The 20,969-nt window shown below is 42.2% G+C and overlaps 1 protein-coding gene across 1 annotated transcript in view; it reads right to left on the reverse strand.

Annotated features, from left to right (window-relative positions):
• Window positions 1-358: 358 nt before the first annotated feature.
• The window catches only part of LOC100728285 (liprin-alpha-3-like), a 56,550-nt gene continuing 35,939 nt past the window's right edge, over window positions 359-20,969 (reverse strand). The window contains exons 12-21 of the mRNA XM_063235138.1: window positions 13,496-13,577; window positions 13,195-13,395; window positions 10,827-10,889; window positions 10,306-10,328; window positions 6,023-6,202; window positions 5,842-5,939; window positions 3,184-3,359; window positions 2,821-2,889; window positions 1,957-2,122; window positions 359-1,528 (exon numbers count right to left, since the gene is read on the reverse strand). Of these exons, the coding sequence (XP_063091208.1) occupies window positions 1,425-1,528; window positions 1,957-2,122; window positions 2,821-2,889; window positions 3,184-3,359; window positions 5,842-5,939; window positions 6,023-6,202; window positions 10,306-10,328; window positions 10,827-10,889; window positions 13,195-13,395; window positions 13,496-13,577 (1,162 nt within the window). The 3' untranslated portion in view covers window positions 359-1,424. The remainder of the gene's footprint in view (window positions 1,529-1,956; window positions 2,123-2,820; window positions 2,890-3,183; window positions 3,360-5,841; window positions 5,940-6,022; window positions 6,203-10,305; window positions 10,329-10,826; window positions 10,890-13,194; window positions 13,396-13,495; window positions 13,578-20,969) is intronic.

Below are 20,969 nucleotides of genomic sequence, written 5' to 3' on the forward strand. Positions count from 1 at the left end.
TTATCTTATACTCTCCACCTCGCAAGTCATTTGTAACAGTCCACCTTCTTACCAATGTGGCATAGACATCTTCTATGTAATTTACCCTGACAACTTTTTCTATTCAATCCATTTAAATTTAGTGTTACACAGTTTGCCTGCACATGCCTGTAATCCTAGCACTCTGGGAGGTTGAGGCAGGAAAACTCCAAGTTCAAACCAGGCCTGGACAATTTAACAAGACCCTTTCTGGATAATAAAAGAAGGGGTGATGTGTAGTACAGGTAGAAGGCTCCCTCCCCAGTACCACCCCAAACCCCAAAACAACAACCACAACCACAAAAATGCCTCCAAAAAAACAAATCAACAACAAACAGACTCATTAATACTACCCTTTATTTTTGTTTTGTTTTGTTGAAACAAGGTCTCCCTGTGTAGTTCACACTGGCCCTACAATCCCTGTGAATTCGAGGCTGGTACTGAGCTCTCAGCAACCTTCCTGCCTTAGCTTCCCCAGTGCCGGGATTACAGGTGATCTCCACACCCAGCTATGTTAATATTGCTTGCAATGTTCAGAGAGAAAATGTGATTCTTATAGTGAAACAGAAATTGAAGGTACAGGGAAAACAACAGAGTACTCATTTAGACTATTTAGTAAGCCAATGGAAATTAAGCTCAAGGCCCGTCACAGCTTACTTACTTATCTATTTTATTTATGATACAAGGTCTTCCTATGAAGCTCAGTATAGCCTTAACCTGGATTTATGATTCACATACATCTCAGATTCATGATTTTCCTGCCTGAGCCTCCCAAGTACTGGAATTACAGGCATGCACTTCCATGCCTTGCCAACATTTGTAAGACACCTTGAGGGAGAAAGTGTTAATTCTTAAGAACTTACTAGTTAAAAGACACACTGGAAAGTGTTCAGCTTTAAAAAGTTTATATAAATGTATTTTTCTCTGATTTTCATACAGGCAAGAAAGAGAAAAAAGGAAAACTACCTACACAGGGGGCTAACAACAGGAAACTTGTAACAACCCCACTGGTACAGTTTATACAGCACAACCATGTACATCAGGAATGAGAAGGAATGAAGTCTCCACCTAACACTGAGATTGTCAGCAATGCACGAGGCTCAGGACTCCATCAGCTTCACCCACATGACACATTGAAGCATCAAAATCACATTACTATGATGCCCAAGTTACAGATATGGAAACTGAGGCACAGCACAGCTGCATGACTTGCTCAAGGTCATGTCCCTGCTACCACAAGAGCTGGATGTGGATGTGGGCTCTCTCAGGACCCTATCAGTGCCTTTTACTAGGTGGGCAGGACTGTCAGGGACTCAAGGTCTCCTCTCAGCCAACTGCACTCTTCAGTCAGCAGTTACATAAGGGCCATCCCGACTGCACTGGAAAGGTCAATGCCTTGCCATCTCTCACTGAGAAGGCAGCAGGGCTGCCCTAGCGGTCTCCACAAGGCTTCTGCCTTCTTCCCTGTCCCTCTTCAGGTGGCACAAGGTAAGTATATGGAAAGATAACACTGGAGGGAAGGGAAAAGGAAAGACAGAGTTGGCAGAAGCTGGAAGTTGTGAGCTAAAGTTTACTCTGCCATCTCTTCTAGTGTGGAGAGAAGTCCCAAGTGTCACACTGCAATTTTCCTGGCAAGCCAGTGCTGCCTGCCACACACTGCACCCCACAGGTGCATCAGCCTCAGCCCTGAGAGCACAGATGGGTGCTCCACTTTATTAGTTGGGCAAGGATGCTAAGGTTCAACCAGACAGATTTTTTAAAAATTCTATTATTGTTGTTAACCATTTTCCAACAAATGTTAGGGCTAATCCTGAACCATTGACACCTGGGCATGCAACCAAACTCAGATGCTTTGTAACACATACAATGGCCACTCTAGGTAATTATTAGCGCGCACATGCTCCCAGCCAGTGTTGCATTACATGGCCCACCACATACCATCCATCTGGATCTCATTGGGCTGCACAGAGTGGGAAGACTTGGAAGAAGAGACTCGGAAGTTTGCAGGGAGTGTCTCTGATGACCCAGTTGCCACGCCATGAATGGCCTTTTCTCTAACCTTCTCTCTCCATGAAGGTGCTCTCCTAAAGTGTTTGTCATGCTCCTGGCAAATGAAAACACAGAACAGGCACACTCTAATAAAGATAACTGTCCTTCAGAAGGACTCCTAAGCCCCTGACTGTTTTGCTTTACTTAGCCTTTCCTGGTGACCTTCCAATGTGCTGCACACACTGGAACTTCAGTGTGAGAGGAAACATGATTACATTCCTGCTGGGCCCCAACTGGAGAAACGAGGGCAGTCCTGGGCACCAGGGATGTGATTTTCTCACCCATCAGAATATTTTATTTCTTACTGTGGACAAGCTCTTGCCTGCTATATAATGTACTTTTATTTATTTTCAAAATATTCTGGCTACAAATAATCCAACAAATGCTTTGCTTCCAGATTCAGCTTCCATCTTCTTTGTGAAAATCAAGTACTCTTGGAGCTCACTGAAGACAATCGTAATGTATGGCAACAGGTTAGTTATGATTTAGCATGAGGGGAAATTTAATATACTTTTGAAAGAAACCTTCCAAACAGAAGAACTGGGGCAGGACAGTCAGCTGTCACCAAAACACAACTTAAGACTTTGATCGCAGGCTGCAATCTGTTTGACAATATAGAAATAATTTTTGAAGGTTGCCAAAAATTAAGTAGTGGACCAAGAGCAAGGATCAGTAGTAGAGCACTCAACTGGCATATGTGAAGCCCTGAGGTTGATTCCTAGCAGTGAGAGGAGAAAAAAGCTGAAAACTTACAACATCAAAACGTCTGACAGTCCCAAGGACCAAAAGGTCGGCAAATTCTTTGTCCAAGACATTTCGAGCCTGAAGTAACAAAACAACAACTAAATATATCTGAAGGATGTTACACATTACAATTTTTTAAAACAAAGACTTCAAAGACTCACATGCTTGCAACACAAACTGGAAAGAAAAGATAGTGAAAAATCAAGCATTTGCTTATTTTGAACTACCATATTATAGATTAGTTATGGAAAGTGATTACTAGTTGTCTAGAGTTAAATTTTCTCTCCATTCAAATGAAAAATAAGTATTCTAGAACCACAGAAAAACCGAACACTGTGGCTAAGCAGACAGAGGCACAGACTCCGTTGTCACCTTTCTGTTCTCTGTCGGGATCTGTAACAACAGGGCCAATGTGTTGTAATCGAAGGCTTCATCTAAGGCCAGCTGTGCGCCATGAACCCCACTCTCTATGAGGTTGTTTGCATATTCTTTAAGGCCAATGGATATGACCCAGCGAATCACTCGATCATTGCTCCAAACAAGCACATCTGTGAAAGAACAAAACAACTGTAAATGTGGCTTCAGAAAACCTCTTCATCATACATGTCCTGCAATGCAGGGGAAAGATTCCTAGCATGGATCTTGATCCCTCAGCTCCTGAAAATGGACTCCACACTCACAAATACTGACAGACACACACCTAGACACAGCTGTTTTGGTTCTGCCTCATTCTAATAAAAACTTTCCCTTTAGAAGCCTCCCCTAGTGCACTCAGGTGTCACAGTAAGATTGTGGATAGGATATATTCAGGGAACAATACAGCATGATTGGCTGAGGATGTAGCTTGGTGGCAGATCACTTGCCTAGTATGTACAAGGCCTGGGGTTCAATCCTAAGACTGCAAAAACATCAGGCTGAGGGTCAGAGTCAGACCTAGCACGTATAAGCATGTTTCCTACACAGACCCCAGAGTCTCCTGAAATGCTTCTCCATCATGAAAGGGGCAGATACCATGACAGTTCAGATACCTTGCTGAGTTCAACACAAACTCTTTGCTTCTGACCTTCTGACCTTCGTTTTCTTTTACTTTTTCTTGTTGTTGTACTGGGAATCAAACTCAGAGCCTTGTGCTTACCAGGTAGGTGCTAAGCCACTGAGCCATACCCCAGCCCCTGTGCTTCTGAAGCTTTGGTCATATCAACATCTTAATATATTACAAAGAAAGAATTTTAAAGACATTCCAGCATATTAGATTTTGGCAATCGTATATCATACAAAGATAATTATTAAATGTATTCTATTACAGATCAAAAAATTGCCACTCTGTAAAAATATATCTGACCACCAATCTTTTCAAAGACTGCTTTTGCCAACTGACAAAATATGGAGAGGGGATATAGAAAACAAATTAAATGGATTAATACATTTCATGTCTGATTTTTTTTCTCAACTTTGTTTTGGTACCAGGGATCAAACTCATGACCTTGCACTTGCCAGGCAGCCGCTCTGTTGTTGAGCTATATCCCCGGCCATGACTTTCTTTTCTAAATAGACCTCAACGTATTCTTTGTTTTAAAAGAATTAAAACCCAGGCCTTGCACAGACTAGGCAAGTGTCCTACCACAGGGCTACATCCCTGGCCAATAGATAATCCTTTATTTTATTTAGAAAAAGACATCAGAATGAGGATGAAAATAACAGAACCACGATGCAGCCTGAATGAATCAACTATGGAAGACTTGACACAGTGCTTGATCATTATTCAGTAAGTCTCATTTCTTCTCATCACTGCAGTGCTATTAGTAACTACCGAGAATTCTGAGAGACTCTCGTGAGCATGACATTCAGTGTTGTCTTCAGAGAAAATGCCTGTCCCTGTCATACTGAGGGGGCTGCCATGCCCTCTCCTACCTCCTGGCCTGTTTCTGACATGTCTTTCCTTTGCCCACAGGACACTCTGTGGTTTCTGTAAGGACTGCAATCCCAGTTAGTATGGGTGCTGTGGCAGGAGGGTCACAGGTGTAATCCCAGACCAGGGTACTTAGTGAAATTCTGTCTCAAAATAAATAAATAAATTACAAAATTATGGGTGCTAGGCTATTGGTTGCCTTGACCTCTCCCTCCCTCTGGGAGCAGAACTGTGTGCCCTGCATGCTGCCACAGGCCTTAGAAAAAGCTCCCAAAGCTGTAGTTTTAACCTCTATCCAGTAAGCAAAAGGCAGTGGCTTGTTTGCCTTGCTCTGATCTAATAGCATAAGGCAGCATCTCTGAGAGAGCGTATACAGTGTACAACAACAAAAGGAAAACTACATGAAAGAATGCCAGCACCAAGAGGGTAGCCTACAGACTGAGATAAGCACACACTGTCTCAGGGCACCCCTTTTCATCCCTCCTCTTGTTATCATGCCAAGCCAGTTGTTTCCACTTAAAAGTCTTCCCTGATTTATTTTTTTGTGGTACTAGAGACAGAAGCCAGAGCCCTGAGCATGCTAGGCAAGTCTTTTTTCACTGAACTACATTCTTAGCACCCCTAATTTTCAAATCTAGTTTTAGTGTTCTGAGACAGGGTCTCACTAAATTGCCAGGTCGGCCCTGAATCTGTGATCTTCCTGCCTTAGTATTCTTAGTAGCTGGAACTGTAATTTGTGTAATTCCCAGATAAATGTATGATTATTTTGTGCTTTTTTTTTTTTTCAGTCCTAGGGATCAAACCCAGGGCAATGCAAGTGGTAAGCAAGTGCCTTATCACTAAGCCCTTGATTTCTTTTTGAGGTACTCAGGAATAAACACAGGGATTTGCACTGAGCTGCATCTCTAGCCCTGTTATACTTTTCATTTTGAGAGAAGGTTTCACGGAGTCCAAGCTGCCTGGGCTAGGCTTGTGACTCTGCTGCTATATCCTCCCAGAGTGCTAGGATTGCAGGTATGTGCCAGCTCAGCTGGCTGCTATACTTTTTCAAACAGGCAATCACCCAGGCTGCCTGGGAGGCAGCAGGCATGTGCTGCATCCATCCGGCATAATGTACTTGCCTTTAACTACATGCTGACTTTCTTCTCTTCTTCTTTCCAGTTCTTTCCGATCATAATTTAACCTTTTCAGGCACATAAGTCCACACTGGAAGCTGTTCCTATTTACAAAATAAGGGGTTATTTTACGGTGGCAATGTGAAGTCTCTTGATCCGTTAGGAAGAACCACTTGCACTGCCTCACCTGTGAAAACTGTCAACCATTTTCAGCCGCCCCCGCAGGTCTTTCCTGGTCAGGTGGTCCAGCATCCGAGCATCCACAAGGCACTCCATGAAATAGCTTCGGTACTGAGGTAGGCCCAGGCTGGGCAGCCACTCATTGCCAATCCACTCGTGGTCCATGTCCCCATATGCAAGTGTCTGATTTCAACAAATGAGTGACATCAGTTCAGATTTTTAATCTAGACACCATTCTTAAAGGCTAAATGAATGACAACATTGCTTTTCATAATTTCTAAATATTTGATCTCCCATTCCTACCTTTTCAAATTCCTAAAGTTTTATCCAACAGAAATCATATTGGCAAAATTTTATGACTCATTTAGGACAATTTACCAAGCTATAGAAAAATCATACCTGTCTATAAATTCCTTTTCTGAATTAGTTTTCAATATAATAATATAGGAATAAAGAATGATCATGACTCATGAACAAGTTTGAAGAATCAATTCAAATCATTCAAATGAGCTCTAGCTGGTTTTGATTTTATTTTTAATACTTTGTCTTCCTAAATGACAAGTGTATTTGAAAATCAGGAAAAGTAAATTTAAAATGATAAATGAACAACTAATGAGACTAAGAACAAAAACAGAAAAATACAATTAAATTTAGAAGACTTCAACACTCCTCTCTTAACAACTGGTTCAATGTGCCAATCAAAAAACCAAAAAGGACTAAGAAAAGGAAAACAATCAGGAAGGCTACGGACAAAAACAATACTGTCAATCAATCTGACCCAGATATAACTTACACTTTTTCCTTTCTTTTTTTTTGGGGGGGGGGTACTGGGAATTGAACTCAGGACCTCATGCTTGCAAGGCAGGTGCTGCACCACTGAGCTAAATCCCCAGCCCCTCCCCACAACCTTTAAAGACAGAGATTCCCATTATATTACCAGGATTGAGTGCAGTGGCTATGCACAAGCACTCCCTATGCAAAGAGATATTGATGCCACTCTTAGTATGATGTCCATCTTAGTTTAATGCCCAATTGTCATAGGACATTATAACAGCCAACTTCTGGGCTCAGTCTCTTGAGTTTTGGCAACTACAGGGGTGCATCATCACATCTGGCTTCAGGACGTACTTTTTTGTGGTGTGGTATGGTGGTGCATGCCTGTAAACCCAGCACTCAGGAGGCTGAGACAAAAGTATTTCGAGTTTGGGACTAGTCTGCACTACACCAAAAATAAGGAATCATGGTAAGTAGGTTTACTGACTCAGGAATAGGTTGGTTCACCAACTGAGGAGGAAAAAAAAAAAATCAATGAAATTTGCCCAATTACGAGATCAGCAAAGAAAGCCATGTCTCATAATACCTTATGTGGCACAAGATCCATCATTCAGTTATGAAACTCAGCATTCTAGGACGAAAGACCCACCGCCTCAATCTATTAAGGGTCATCTACCAAAAGCCTGCAGCTAAAAACCTCACAATGAGGGACCAAATGTCTCCCTGAACGGAAAGAAGCACAAGGGGTGTCCACTGTCACCGTTTATGTTTGGCTGTGCTGGAGACCTGGCCACTGTAATGGCAGGAAAAACATAAAAATGGCATGAGTTGAGAAAGACATAAACCTCTCTTTATTAGTAAATGACACAATTATCATTGTTGAAAAAGTCTATGAAATAGCTATTAGGATTTATACATGAATTTAGCAAAGCTGCTGAATATACAATGAATACACAAAAATTAACATTTCTAAATATACAAAATGAACTGGAAATTGAGATTTTAGAAGTATCTTATATAATGGCACTAAACTGCATAAAACCCTTAGCAACCAATTCAACAGAATATGTCCAAGGTCTGTACAATGAAAAATAGACATGATATACAACCACTTCACAGAGAATGGTTCGTTATGCTCTCCAGCTAAGGAAGATTAAATTACATTCACAGGAATCCTAAGGTACATTGAGGAATCCTTTAAAATAAAAACTATCCATTCCCATCCATCCTCTCCTGGCTTGAACTCAGGGTTTCATACCTGCTAGGCAAGCACTCTAACCTGAGCTACATCCCCAACCCCTTACAACAGGGTCTCACTAGGCCCAGGCTGGTCTCTAAGTTGATATCTTCCAGCCTCAGCCTCCTGAGTTCTGGGATTACAGTCATAAACCACCATGCATGGCCTCCATGTTTGGTTTAGAACAATGGATTCCACTCTAGTATTTTATTTGTTCCAGTCAAGATACAAGGGATGGCTCAGCTAAGAGGAATGTTCCAATTCTAACAGAAAAGATTTCATAACTTTCTTTAAATGATGAGTGACAAATATACCACTATGGTAACCATTAAGATACCTAACAATGTTACCATGATGCAGTCCTTTGAGTCATACTTTCATGGGCCTGGGATTCACAGCCTGAATATTTGATGTTTTCTGGCCTGCTGACTATGCTCTCTTCTAATGAGTAGAAGAAATCTTCCAAATAAAAAGCTGTGCGGAAGCAAACCCTCCATATCTCTGTTTACTACTTTTGCAGTTGCTGATAATGCAGATTCTGACAGCTCAGACTCAGTTTGAGGGAGAGCCTCCTCCTCTCCCTGGCTGCCACCACAGCCTTCTGAAGAAGTGTGCAAAGGGACCTCATGCTCCAAGCATGGACAAGTCACGCTCAGTCTCAAGGTCAGTAAAATGCGAGCTCCATGAGAGTGGGACTGCAGCTGTCCTGCTCATTAATGGCTCCTGGCAGCTGGCACAGCCTTCTTACACAGCCAGTCATATCTTACATCTGATATGCGAACAGTTCTGACCACACTTGAGTGTTCCTTCCAAAGCTCAGTCAGGAGTGAGGCCACCCAGTGCCAGCACAGGCAAAGCACAATGCTTTGTGCTAGCATAGCTCTGTCCTAGCAGCTCTGTCTGGGAAAGGATGGTGGCAAAGTGCACCAAGCTTCTGCAGAACATTGCATGTGGGGTAAATCTGGAATCTTCTGCATGGGCCCCTTTTATATGGTCACTGCAAAAAGCAAATGTTAAGCTTATTCAACTACACTTTATGTCTCTGATGCTATTTCATATTGAAGTGGTGACCATATTCTACTTTGTCTTTTGGAATATATTGAAACTTACGTAATTATGAAATGCACTGCTTAATTCACTGATGGTCATTGTTGGTCCTGTAGAGAGACCTCTAACTAGGTGAATTTAAGTGATTCTAGAGGCAGGGAGTATCTAAACCCAGGGAGGGAAACCCAGTTAGTAGCTATTCTCTTTCTTCTTAGTTTTTGTTTCTAAACTTTTTGTAATTTTGAGACAGGATTTTACTATGTAGTTTAGGCTGACCTTGAACTCACTATGTAGCCTATGCTGGTCTCAAATTTGCAACAAACATGCTTGATCAACCTCCCAAGTCCTGGGATGACCCATATGTGTCACCAAGTTCCACCTCTCTTTTTTTCAAATGAACAAACAAAACAAACAACCAAGTGCTATAACTGAACAACCTTTAGAAATGCAAACAGAAGCAACTGTTTCAAGCATCATCTTGGAATCAGCAAATTCTAATCTTAACTCATTTATACTTGCTTTCAGACATATGCTAACTCTTCTGAGCCCCCGAATACCGTGCCCCTGGGAAAAGCTGAAGAACTACAAGTCCCCTGGTACTGCACTGTGCCCACCAAAGACCCAAGAGGGCAGAGGGATGCTGGGAATTTAACCAAGTCATCTGACTCAGACACTGTAAAACATGGGGCAGAGCTTTCTGTGTAGTGAAGAGTTAGGCAGCTGAAATTCAATCTCTGTGAAGTGATAAGCCTTAATTTCTGAGAACTCCATTACTAAGATCTTTAACTCAACACAGTAGGGCAGTACTTAGTCAAATAACAATATAAAGACATAGAGGGAAAGGCCCCGTGCCAACTTTCAGGTTTAGAAGTGTATTTCATGATTTTTTTCAGCAGTACATTTTAGAACAAAACTAACCCAGCAACGAACTACATGTACATAAACTCAGGAGTTGCCTAAACCAGGGGACTTTGTATAAAAGATTCTATTCATAAATAAAACAACCTTCGTTCAAAGTAATTTCCATGATCCCATATGGGAAATGTTCAAAATTATCCATGAGATGTAATCTTTAATCCTGTGATTTATTTGATTACATTCAAGTCATTAATGATACTATGAATAAATTAAGGTGTGAAAAACACCTACTAAAGCAGGTCACACAAGTTTACATCCTCAATTGCTTTTTGTTGCTACAGAGTGAAGAAATATTATAGAAAGACTCCAACCTTATCCAGCTTCCCTCCTCATCTTCCTGATGTTAGGTTGTTAGGAATGTAAAAGAACATAACTATTAGTATTAGTGAACTTTAGTAGTGTAAGCAAATTAATTCTGCAGGGAACATGCACCTTGACTGAGTGAAAAACATTCAAAATATCAATGCCTCATGCAAAAACTCATGAAAATCCAAGAATTTCAATTTTCCATGCAAGGAGCAGACTTTTTCCATGCCAACTAACCTCATACAGTAGACTGTTGGCGTTAGACAACCACAACGCAGTGCTCAATGGAGGTCTCTCCAAAAGGAGAAGCAAATTACATCTTCTCTAAATGGGGCAAATCTATAAACTAAATTCTTGTAAAAATCTAAAAAATGCAAATACGACTATACGCTATGAGCTAATAACCTAAAAAGAACACATTATATTTGAAACAAATGCAAATTAACTTTTGTTTTCAACAAAAGACAAAGGGCCCTTTGGTCTGGAGTAGGAAACCCACTTTGGAACATGAGCTGCAGGGCTGACTGACCATCTGAGATGTGGCTGCGAGTGTTTCCATCTCTTCATGTGTTAACCAGACATTTCCTGTGGTCTAAGGTGACCCCAGTGCACCAGCCACATCCAGGGCAAGGGAAGCGTGACAGAAAGGAGAAGGACGCACATATGAGCCACAGGCACAGTAAGGAGCCACGAGGCAAAGGTCACTCTTTGCACATTTTCATTTCAGGCACCCACAGAGAAAGCCAGAGATCATTAACACAGGCTCATCCTCTTTTAAACAATAACAGTGTGGTCGGAATATAAGGAGAACAGCACACAATTTCCAGATCACATGCTTAAAAGTATGGATGAGAACATACTTTATATTTCTGAAAAGTTACTTTCCCCAGTAACTGATGATTCAATAGACAGTATTTTCAATAGTCTCACCATGTTGGAGGTATAGCTCATGATAGGGTTTTTGCCTGGCTCTCCCAAAGCACTAGGTTTAAGCCTCAGTACAGCAAAACAAAAGAATAAAACAAAACACACAGAAAGCAGTCTCACCCCAACACAGGCTAACAACAGGATGCTCTGGCCTTGGCTTCCTGTGGCTGCTTTCAGCAGATGATCCAAAGCCAGAGGAAGCCCAGGAGGCCAGGGCACAAGATAGTGAGCACAGGAGAGCCAAACAATGCAAACACCAAAAACAAAGCACTTGTCACCATCTGAGTCAAACCTGAGACTGATGGCCACTCTGCTAGCCCACTGTAAGCTCCCCAAGAACAGCAATTTCTGTGTTTGTAACTGGTGATATGGAGAGTCTTTCTGATGTGAGGTCTAGTCCTTGCCAATAGTTCAACTGAATCGCAGAAGCTCCCTTTTGAAAGAGGGTTCTTAAAAGCTTTGAAAAAGCCATGCAGCATCTTCATTTCTACAAAGCCCACATTAATGTGGAAATAGCTGCAGAACAGACTGATACTGGTTACAAAACATTCCACCAAGGGAAAGTGTTCTTTGGCCATACGTTAAAAAAAAAAAAAAAGGCTTATTGTTCATTTTCATAATTCTCTAACAACAAAATCTTCACACTTTTTTGTGTATAAAGTTACTGTAGGCAGACCTTGCTCTGCTGCTCAGAAGGATGTCTACACAGCTCTAAGAGTTTGTTGAACATCTAAATGAAAAACCCCTGAACTTTGCAACTTAAGAGCTGGCCTGCTCTTCCCTTCTAATAACCACCAATGTTTCATCAGAAGAGTCACCAGGAAGCTCTTTGAGGGCTCTTCACTACTCCCCAAGTGGACAGCATCTTTGTGAGCACAGGCATGGTTGGACAGACACATGCAGCTCCCAAGACCCAGAGCACCTGCTGGTGCCGTGACACACAACCACAGTGCATCTAGGAAACTTGGCATTTTTCCTCCTTTAGTTCTTGTAGGGAAAAAAAGACATCCACAAAGAAGAGAAGCTTAGAACTGTCCAGGAACCAGTGGATTTCTGGGAGGTGACCACCCCTTGTTAGCATGTCAACTGTATGTCAGTGGCACCTCTGGACTGCCACAAATTACAGTTACTCTGTAAGTCCCGCCTATATGTGCAGTGATGCAGATGCACTCACACGCACAAGACTGAAGGAAAGAAGCCACACACAACAAAGTAAGGGCAGCCCAACCTAGTTTATAGCCAAGGGGCCATAGCCAGGTGCTTATTTATGCCCGGGGATTGTATGCAAGGGTTTATACATTCCTGGGCTTATCTGTATATTTTGCTACCTGTATACTTGAAGAAAAACAATATTTTCCGCATATAATTTGCTTAGCAAGTACCTTTATATACCGTACAAGTACTAATTATTGTTTGAACTATGAAATAGAAATCAAAGTTCAAGGATGAAATGCTACTTAAAATGTTAACTTTTCCTTCCTCAAGAGGTCCTTACACTTACTCAGTTTTGATAAATTCATACGTACATTTGTGACAATCAATTTTCTACCTTTCAAAAAGCCTTCTTTCTTAAAGAAGGCCTTTCTAACCAAGTTTTATTCATTTATTTAATTATTTATTTTTTGGTCTTTTCTGAAACGGGATCTCATTACTCAGTTCAAGCTGCTCACACTGTAACCCACTGGCCTAGAACTCACAGTGATCCTCTCACCTCAGCCTTCTGAGTGCTGGAACTACAGGCATGTGCCACCACGCCTGGCTTTAACCACACTTTTACACAAGCAGTTCACACATTTTCTTTGGATCACTCAACCCCTCCAAGTTAGGGGTTGTACTATGCTTTCCTGAAATTTTAAGTTGAAACCACCCTGTATGATTAGGAAGCAGCACGGAAACATTAGCAGGCTACTGCTTTTGTGGGCTCTGCCTTCCTCCTCCACAGAGGGCACACAGAGCCTCTGTGAACATACCTTTTTCAATGTGGGTGGAGCCGAAGGGCTGGTGAGCCACAGGGTTTCCTGGATGGCCAGCCGCAGCTTCAGTCTGTGCAGAGGGTGGCTGATGCCAATCTCTTGCTGGATCTGTCTGTCTGACAGAGCTGACATGATGGCCCCACTTTTCACATTTGCTCTGCAGGCAGCCACATAGCAAGCAGGCATCCCAACCCAGAGCTAGAAAGAAGAATGAAAAGACCAGAACATCAGGTAGAGACAGGAGATGCATGACAAGCTTGTGTCATGTAGCATAGGTCTCTGTAGTAAAGGGATGTACCTCCAGCCATTCAACCACGGTTGGCCCGTCCCACTGTGAAAATGGTAAGCCTTGCCTCTGGGCTTCCTCCAGCAACTCAGGCCTGTGAAAAAGAAGACATTCAAATTAAAGAAGCACTGTTACACATCCAACAAGTTAATGGAACAGTCTCTGAGCATTTTCAAAAGTATAACACATATTCTCAGTTCCTTTTATCTTCTACAGTTTTAATGTTATTAACATCATCCTTGTAATGACAGTCACACACATACTATGGAGAACGCCTGAGTAAATAAAAAATGCTACAGAGTTCTCTTGATTCCCAGTCAAATCACCATTACTTCAGAGAATTGAAGAATTACTACCAACTTATAAAACTCAAGCAGAATTTTCATATCCAAGGTAGTAAGACAATTAGGGGAAAACATGAAACCCTACTTCAACAATGAAGAAACAGTATCTAGGAAGAGGAAACCACACCTCAGTTGAGACATCAGTGCCTAATTTTGTGAGAGACTTTAAAAAACAGTGTTTTGGGGGGGTGGTTGTGGTTTGGGGAATGTTGAGACAAAGTCTTGCTATGTATGTAGTCCAGGTTGGCCTCAAACTCTGTGTAACCAGTCTCCCCCAGTGCTTGGATTATAGATGTGTTTCATACTCCCAGCTGTAATGCAGACTTTTAACCACAAAAAGATTATCGTCTAATACAGCAAACAAGTAACAGAGGACAGTTTCTATTGTACACTGCTCTTTAAGTAAACGGGTACTTGATAAGTCACTGGGTCATTCTGTGGTTTTAACCCATTGATCTCTTCTTTAGCCAGCCATTCAACACCTCCTTCAATGCCGAATGTATCACCAGCACAGAAACTCATGCAATACCAAGGCAGTACTGCAGGGAAGTGGGTAGGTGAGTCTTGCATGCACTCCGTAATGTGATTTGAGGTTTCATATATGCTTTATTTCTAAAGACTCAAGTTACACTTTTACTATACTAACATCTCTAAAAGTGATTTGTGTAACACAGTTATGTGAAACAGTAACATTGTAAGCATGGTAAGTCTGACATTAGAACACAAAGGACAAGTATGTTTCAGATACACAAAAACCCTAGTCAGTCTCAGTCAATCAGTCTCTCTTCCCCTTTTCTTTCTTTTGGAAACTTATGTTCCTAAGTAAAATGTTTCATATACAATTTCAACTAAGAGTTCCTTAAGTTACCGCTAAGCTTACAGGAACAATCACCAGGGAGTAACTGTACCAGAGAAGGCAGCAAATGTGTTATCTCAGATGAAACAAGAAAACAACAAAAAGAAGAAGAAGAACAACAACAACAACAACAATTTTCTAGTTGAAACAAGCAAAGCTATTCACAGAGAAACAGATCAGCAGAAGTGTGCTCCTAAGTACAAGAAGTAGTAGGCTACTGTCATGGTTTATGTCTGTGGCCCCCAGGCCTCATGCATTTTCATTGTGCATTTGTGATGGTTCATTGTCTAGTGCTTGGATTCATGGTGTCAGTGTTACACCCACATAAGAGTGGAGCCAGGATATGATGTAATGGTAGGAAGAAAGTGTATCTTGCTCTTTGCCTGTTCCTACTTGCTGTTTGCAGCCACCATGAACTGTGACCCAGCCATGCCCACCTGCCTTGGAGCCAACTGAGTGTGGACTGAAACCTCCAAAAACTGTAAGAAATAAACTTTTCCTTTCCAAACTTGGGCTTCAGGTATTTTGTCTCAGCAATGAGTAAAAAGTAACTAAGACAGAATTTGGTACCGAAGAATGGGGTTGTTTGCTGTGACTATACCTTACCATGTTTTTCAAGAAATGGCTTTGGAAATGGCTTGTGGGCAGAGTTTGGAAAGGTTTGGATGTGTTGCCTGGATGCATAGAGCTAGAGCAGCTTAGGCAGTTCTGTAGAGGAGATAGTGGTCACAGCTCAGGAGACCAGAAGGCTGATAGGAAGCCTGATGGTAAAGACCAGGCCTGGGAGATTTCTGCTGGGAAGAAGGACTGCAGTGGTTGTTGGACTCCCCATGATGTGAGTTATGGGTTGGCAGAAAGTTGTCTACATTTTGCTCATGTCCAGAGACTTTGCCTGAGACTGAAACAAAGGGCAATGGACTGATTAATCTTGAAAAAGAAATTAAAAAGCAATCAAATGTTGAGTCTGTGGCATGGCTACTGTAGAGGGCTTTTAGCCAGCTTTATGTTGCAAATCAAGAGGAAAGAGCCCAGCGGGATAATTTGCAATACTGTGAGTTTGGCCAGAAAGAATATTTCAGGAAGGCTGTGGATTGTAAAGACAGTGGAGATTCTGATGGCTGAGGGAAAACAGAGAAATAAGAAAGATGGGCCGGGGGCATCCCAGGAAGCAGGTCCCCACCCTGTGCAGCCTCACTGCAAAGGTAAAAGAATTTTTTCAGAGGAGAAAGCTGCAGAGCACCAGGTTCCAGAATGGCGACAGAGACCACATGAGTTTCCAGAATGGTGACAGGCCACATGAGGTTCCAGAATGGTGGCAACATAGAGAAGCTTTTCCTCACAATCAGTTAAACAGAGCCCTGTGATCCAGGCAACTGACCCCTACAGCCAAGAGAGAGAAAAGCCTGAGTACTGCTCTAGCTAGCAGCAAACCTTGGCAACATCCACATGGTGCTGATCTTAGGTGCTAGGAAAATGCACAAATTCTGAGGGTAAGATGGCTTCTACCTCTATTGCAAAGGGCCTGGGAGGCCAAGCTGTGTGCCCCTGAGAGGGCAATTTGTGAAGACATAAAGGTGAAGCTAAAGGTGCAGTGGAGACCCCAAAAGTTTGGAAAAGCCAGAAACATGGATGATCCAAGGAAAGCTCCAAAAAGCAAGCAGAGAGGATTTAAGAGAAAAGCTGCAGGAGGTGAAATCCCTGGAAGTGCCTTGGGGGTGGAATCACACAAGCCTTTTGGAGCTTGTAACCATATTGCTTCAGATGCAGAGCAAGGAACTCTAGGACTTAATGTTCATCCTGCTGGATGTTGGATTTGCTTTGTTTCCAATGCTTTATATTCCCCTGCTTGTAACTTTTGGAATAGTAATGTTTATTTTGTGCCTTTGCATTTGAGAAATGTTTAAACTTGTTTCATTTGTACAAGGGTTACAGTTAAGAGTTTGCCATAGATCATGGAGGAGACATGGGACTTGGACTGTTCAGCAATGCTGAAACTTAAGACTTTGGAAACTCTTGGTGGTGGACTAAATGTCTTTTGTATAAAGGATGTACAAGAGTCCTGGGGGCCAGGGGAGGAATGTCATGGTTTATGTCTGTGGGCCCCCAGGCTTCATGTATTTGTATTGTGCATTTGTGATGGTTTATTGTTAGTGCTTGGATTGATGGTGTCAGTGCTATACCCACAGAGGGGTGGAGCCAGGATGTAATGTAATGGCAGGGAGAAGGTGTGTCTTGCTCTTTGCCTGTTCCTGCTTGCTATTTGCAGCCACCATGAACTGTGGCCCAGCCATGCCCTGGAGCCAACTGAGTGTGTGAAACCTCCAAAAACTGTAAGAAATAAACCTTTCCTTTCCCAACTTGGCCTTTAGGTATTTTGTCTCAGCAATGAGTAAAAAGTAACTAAGACAGCTACCAAACCTGGCTACAGAGCTGCTATGACTCATTTAAGGAAACAAGAAACACACACACACACACACACACACACACACACACACACACACACACAGAAAGAGAGAGTGTGTGACAAACATACAGAGAGACAGACAGACAGACAGACAGACAGACAGACTGACTGACCCCAAGAAGCAGTGTAAATCCATTTCTGGGTAAAGATCTGAAATTCTGTAATATTAAGTGAGGGTCTGTCCTGGATGCTCTGGCCAGGCCAGGGAAGAGGAAGACTACTGCTGTAGGTCAGAAGCACTTCTAGATTATGTGCCTATTCAAATAGACTAAGTAAGAACTATGTCCTCAGTAGTCTAAAAATGATTTTGTTGGTGTTTTCATTATTTTTGATGGTACTGGGGATGGAACCAAGCACTCATTGAACTAAACCGCCAGCCATTTGTACTATACTTTTTATCTTGAGACAGTTTCTTAAGTTGCCTAGAACAATGGTATTGTCATCATAAATGACCCTCCTGCCTGGACCTCCCAGGTAGCTCGGATGATTAAAGGTACATACCACTGCACAGCTGTAATTTGTGAAAGTACATACCAGACATGTACTGCAAACAAGAACAAGGCCCACTACCTGAAGCTTGGTATAAACTGCTGTTGCCTTTACATCCTTCCTCCTCCTTACACCTGCATCCAGATGCAGCAGTGGGAGTGGTGTGAAGGTAGCAGAAGTAGGATGATGCATTCAAAAGTCATGGGACGTTAGGAAATAACACAGAAGACCCTGGCTGGGGAGTTGGCCCAAGTTCCACCTACAGGTAGCTACACCTCCCCTACCAGGTAGTTTGTGGACTACGAGATTGGGCACCTAACCTTGGTTAACACGATAGGTGGGCACATTAGAGTCCAGTTTTCTTGAGAGTTGTTCCCAAAAGTGTACAGAAGGATCCTGTGTTAAGATGCAGAATCTGGAGCCTGCAGACACTTCTGCGCACCTCTACTCTGGCTCTTTGCAATGTTTGGTGATATGCACAACTACCTTCCTTTTACACTGGGTATTGAAACTGGATCTCTTTTGCTTGCTACTGCACATACTTAGTACAGACACCCATTTGTCCAAATCTGTGACCTCCAAGAACTAAATGGCTTCACAGTGTTTACTCACCTACCTGACTATCCACTTAGGTAAGGTTATCCGTCTACCCATATGATTAGTTTGGAATAGGAGAACCACCTATTTCCTCCCCCTCTATTAAAGCTGCAAACATTTAAGCTTTAGCAACATTCATTCTTTTCTTGCTCAACTTCCCAAATAATAACTCTTCCAGCTCTGAGCCCCAAAGCTTCAAGCAAGGTAATCAAGCTGGGTATGGTGGCATCATCTATAATCCAGCATGTGGGAGATGAAGGCAAGAGGATTACCATGAATTCAAGGCTAGTCTGGACTACATAAGGAGCCCCCAGGGGAAAAAAAGGAAAAATTTAAAAAGAGCAAATAAAAACATAGTAACCAGTGGGGGGGGGCATACTCTGCAGAATGTCCATCATCTGTCCACACTGAATAGCCACCAAGGGCATCTGAATAATATGTCAGTAATCCTAGATGTTGATGTGTCATATCCATCAACTCCAGAAGAAAACCCCTTTGGTTTCTTCTGATATTTGCTTGCTCCTGGGCTGTGAGATATCATATCCCAATAGATGTGACAGGCAGGCCAAGCTGGGGCCCTTTGCAGAAGGTGGCTGGGCACTAGATTGCTCTGTTCCTGACATTGTCAGAGCTTCTTTTCTTCAGCTTATAGCTTCTCCCATAGAACCAAACACTAGACACCAGGGTTGATTTTTATAATATCTGCTCTAATGCCAGGATGATGGTACACACCTGTAATCCCAGTACTTTGGAAGCTGAGGCAGGAGAATTGCTATGAGCTGAAAGTCAGCCTGGGTTACATAATGATTTCAAGTCCAACCTGAACAACACAGTGAGACCCTTTTTTAAAAAAAGAAAAGGAGGCCAGGAATTTAGCTCAGCAGCATAGCACCTGCCTGGCAAGTGCAAGGGCATGAGTTTGATCCCCAGTACCAAAAAAGGAAAAGAAACAAAACACACACACACACACACACACACACAAACACAGAGTATCTGCTCTAATGCAAACTGATATGGGAACCTTCCTGCCTTTAAATTAGAGACTGGGGGCTGAGTGTAGCTCATTAGTAAAGCACTTGCCCAGCCTTCACAAGGTGCTATGTTTGATCTGCAGCACCAACATGTATATACATGCATACATACATACATACATACATACATACATACATACATACTGTTGGAGGAGGCAGCTATTTTAGATTCTGTCATACTAATGATGGAGCTCAGGGCTTTAGCATACTAGGAAAGTGTTCTACAGCTATGCTGTATTCTCTTGGACCAAAATACACTAAATTCTCTGGGGAACAAATGCGTAAAATAAAAGTTACGTGAAGGCCAGGGATTTAGCTCAGCAGCTTAAGGGCCTGCCTGGCAAGTGTGAGGTTGTGAGTTTGATCCCTGGTACAAAAAATGTCATGTAATCTATGAATTATGATATATTTTATAATGTAGGCAAAAGCACAATGGTAAAGCTGCCCTTCATTTCAAGAAGCTTGTGCGAGTTTCTGCAGAATAAACATTATCTAAGTGACATATAGCAAGAACTTTAACTCTCCATAGTAAATACATGACTGTATTTCCAAGAGATGGGACACTTTTCAAATTCAGGGGTCTTGCACAAGGGCTAAGGAGACCCTTTCTCATGGCTGCAGCTCAGGCTCACATTTCACATGCTAGTCACACTGTGAGGAAGAGTACTGGGGACCAGTGTGTTGTTTTGACAAGTGAGGAATGGAAGCAACTTTTCTCACCAAACAGAAATATACTCTTGGGAAGTTTAGCAGAGAACCCAAAGCTGGTAACACCAGCACTCCACACTATATGATTCAGAGTACCACTGAGTATGGCTCCATGTGTAACCAACTTCCCACAGCAAATGCACCACAATGCCACACAACCGGAAGGAGAGCACTACAAAGACAAAGGTGAGTTGGAGATCCATGTTTTGAAACTTCACACAGCATTCTATGAGCTGATGAACGGACTCCAGTCTGAGTCATGCTGATAGTTGCATTGACTACTGAGCACCTCAAGTGTCAGCAGAGCATCAAATTCTTCCAGTAATTCTCAGAGAGCATGAGTTCAGCTGGTCAACATGTGCACTGAGTCCTGGGAACCCTCCTTCAGTCAATGTGATAGGCTAGTGGTTCAGCGGCAAGGAGCATGGCCTACAGCCAAGTTAGGGCTCATCACAAGAAGTACTGTATTTCTGAGAAAGTACCAAAGTGTTGAACTGTACTCTGTATTCACAGAACAGTTTTTTATTACATCAAGAATGCTCAAAGTAGCTGGATGTGGTTGTGCATGCCTGTAATTCCAGCACTTGAGAGGCTGAGGCAGGAGGATCATTGTGAGTTTGAGGTCAGCCTGAGCTACAAAGTGAGCTCAAAGCCAGCCTGAACTGCATAGTGAGACCTGTCTCAGAAAAACAAAAACAAACAAACAAAAAAAAAACAAAACAAAAAAACAAAACAAAACAAAACAATAATGCTCAAAGTATTAAACTGTACCCTGTATTCACAAAATACTTTTTTTCTTCAAATCAATTACAATTCAGGTTATCTGACAGATATCACAAAACTGCCCACCATAGTCAGATGACTACTTTAGAATTTTCCCTATGAACTTTCTACTATGGTTGAGAAATCACATATGCATCCCACATAGAACTATAAAGTACAGAGCAAAGACCCATTCTTAGACACCTTGAAACAGCCACAACAGATGTTTGGAGTA

Source organism: Cavia porcellus, unplaced genomic scaffold, assembly GCF_034190915.1.
Source record: "Cavia porcellus strain 051 isolate PalLab524CR breed Dunkin Hartley unplaced genomic scaffold, mCavPor4.1 scaffold_25, whole genome shotgun sequence".
NCBI lineage: Eukaryota > Metazoa > Chordata > Mammalia > Rodentia > Caviidae > Cavia > Cavia porcellus.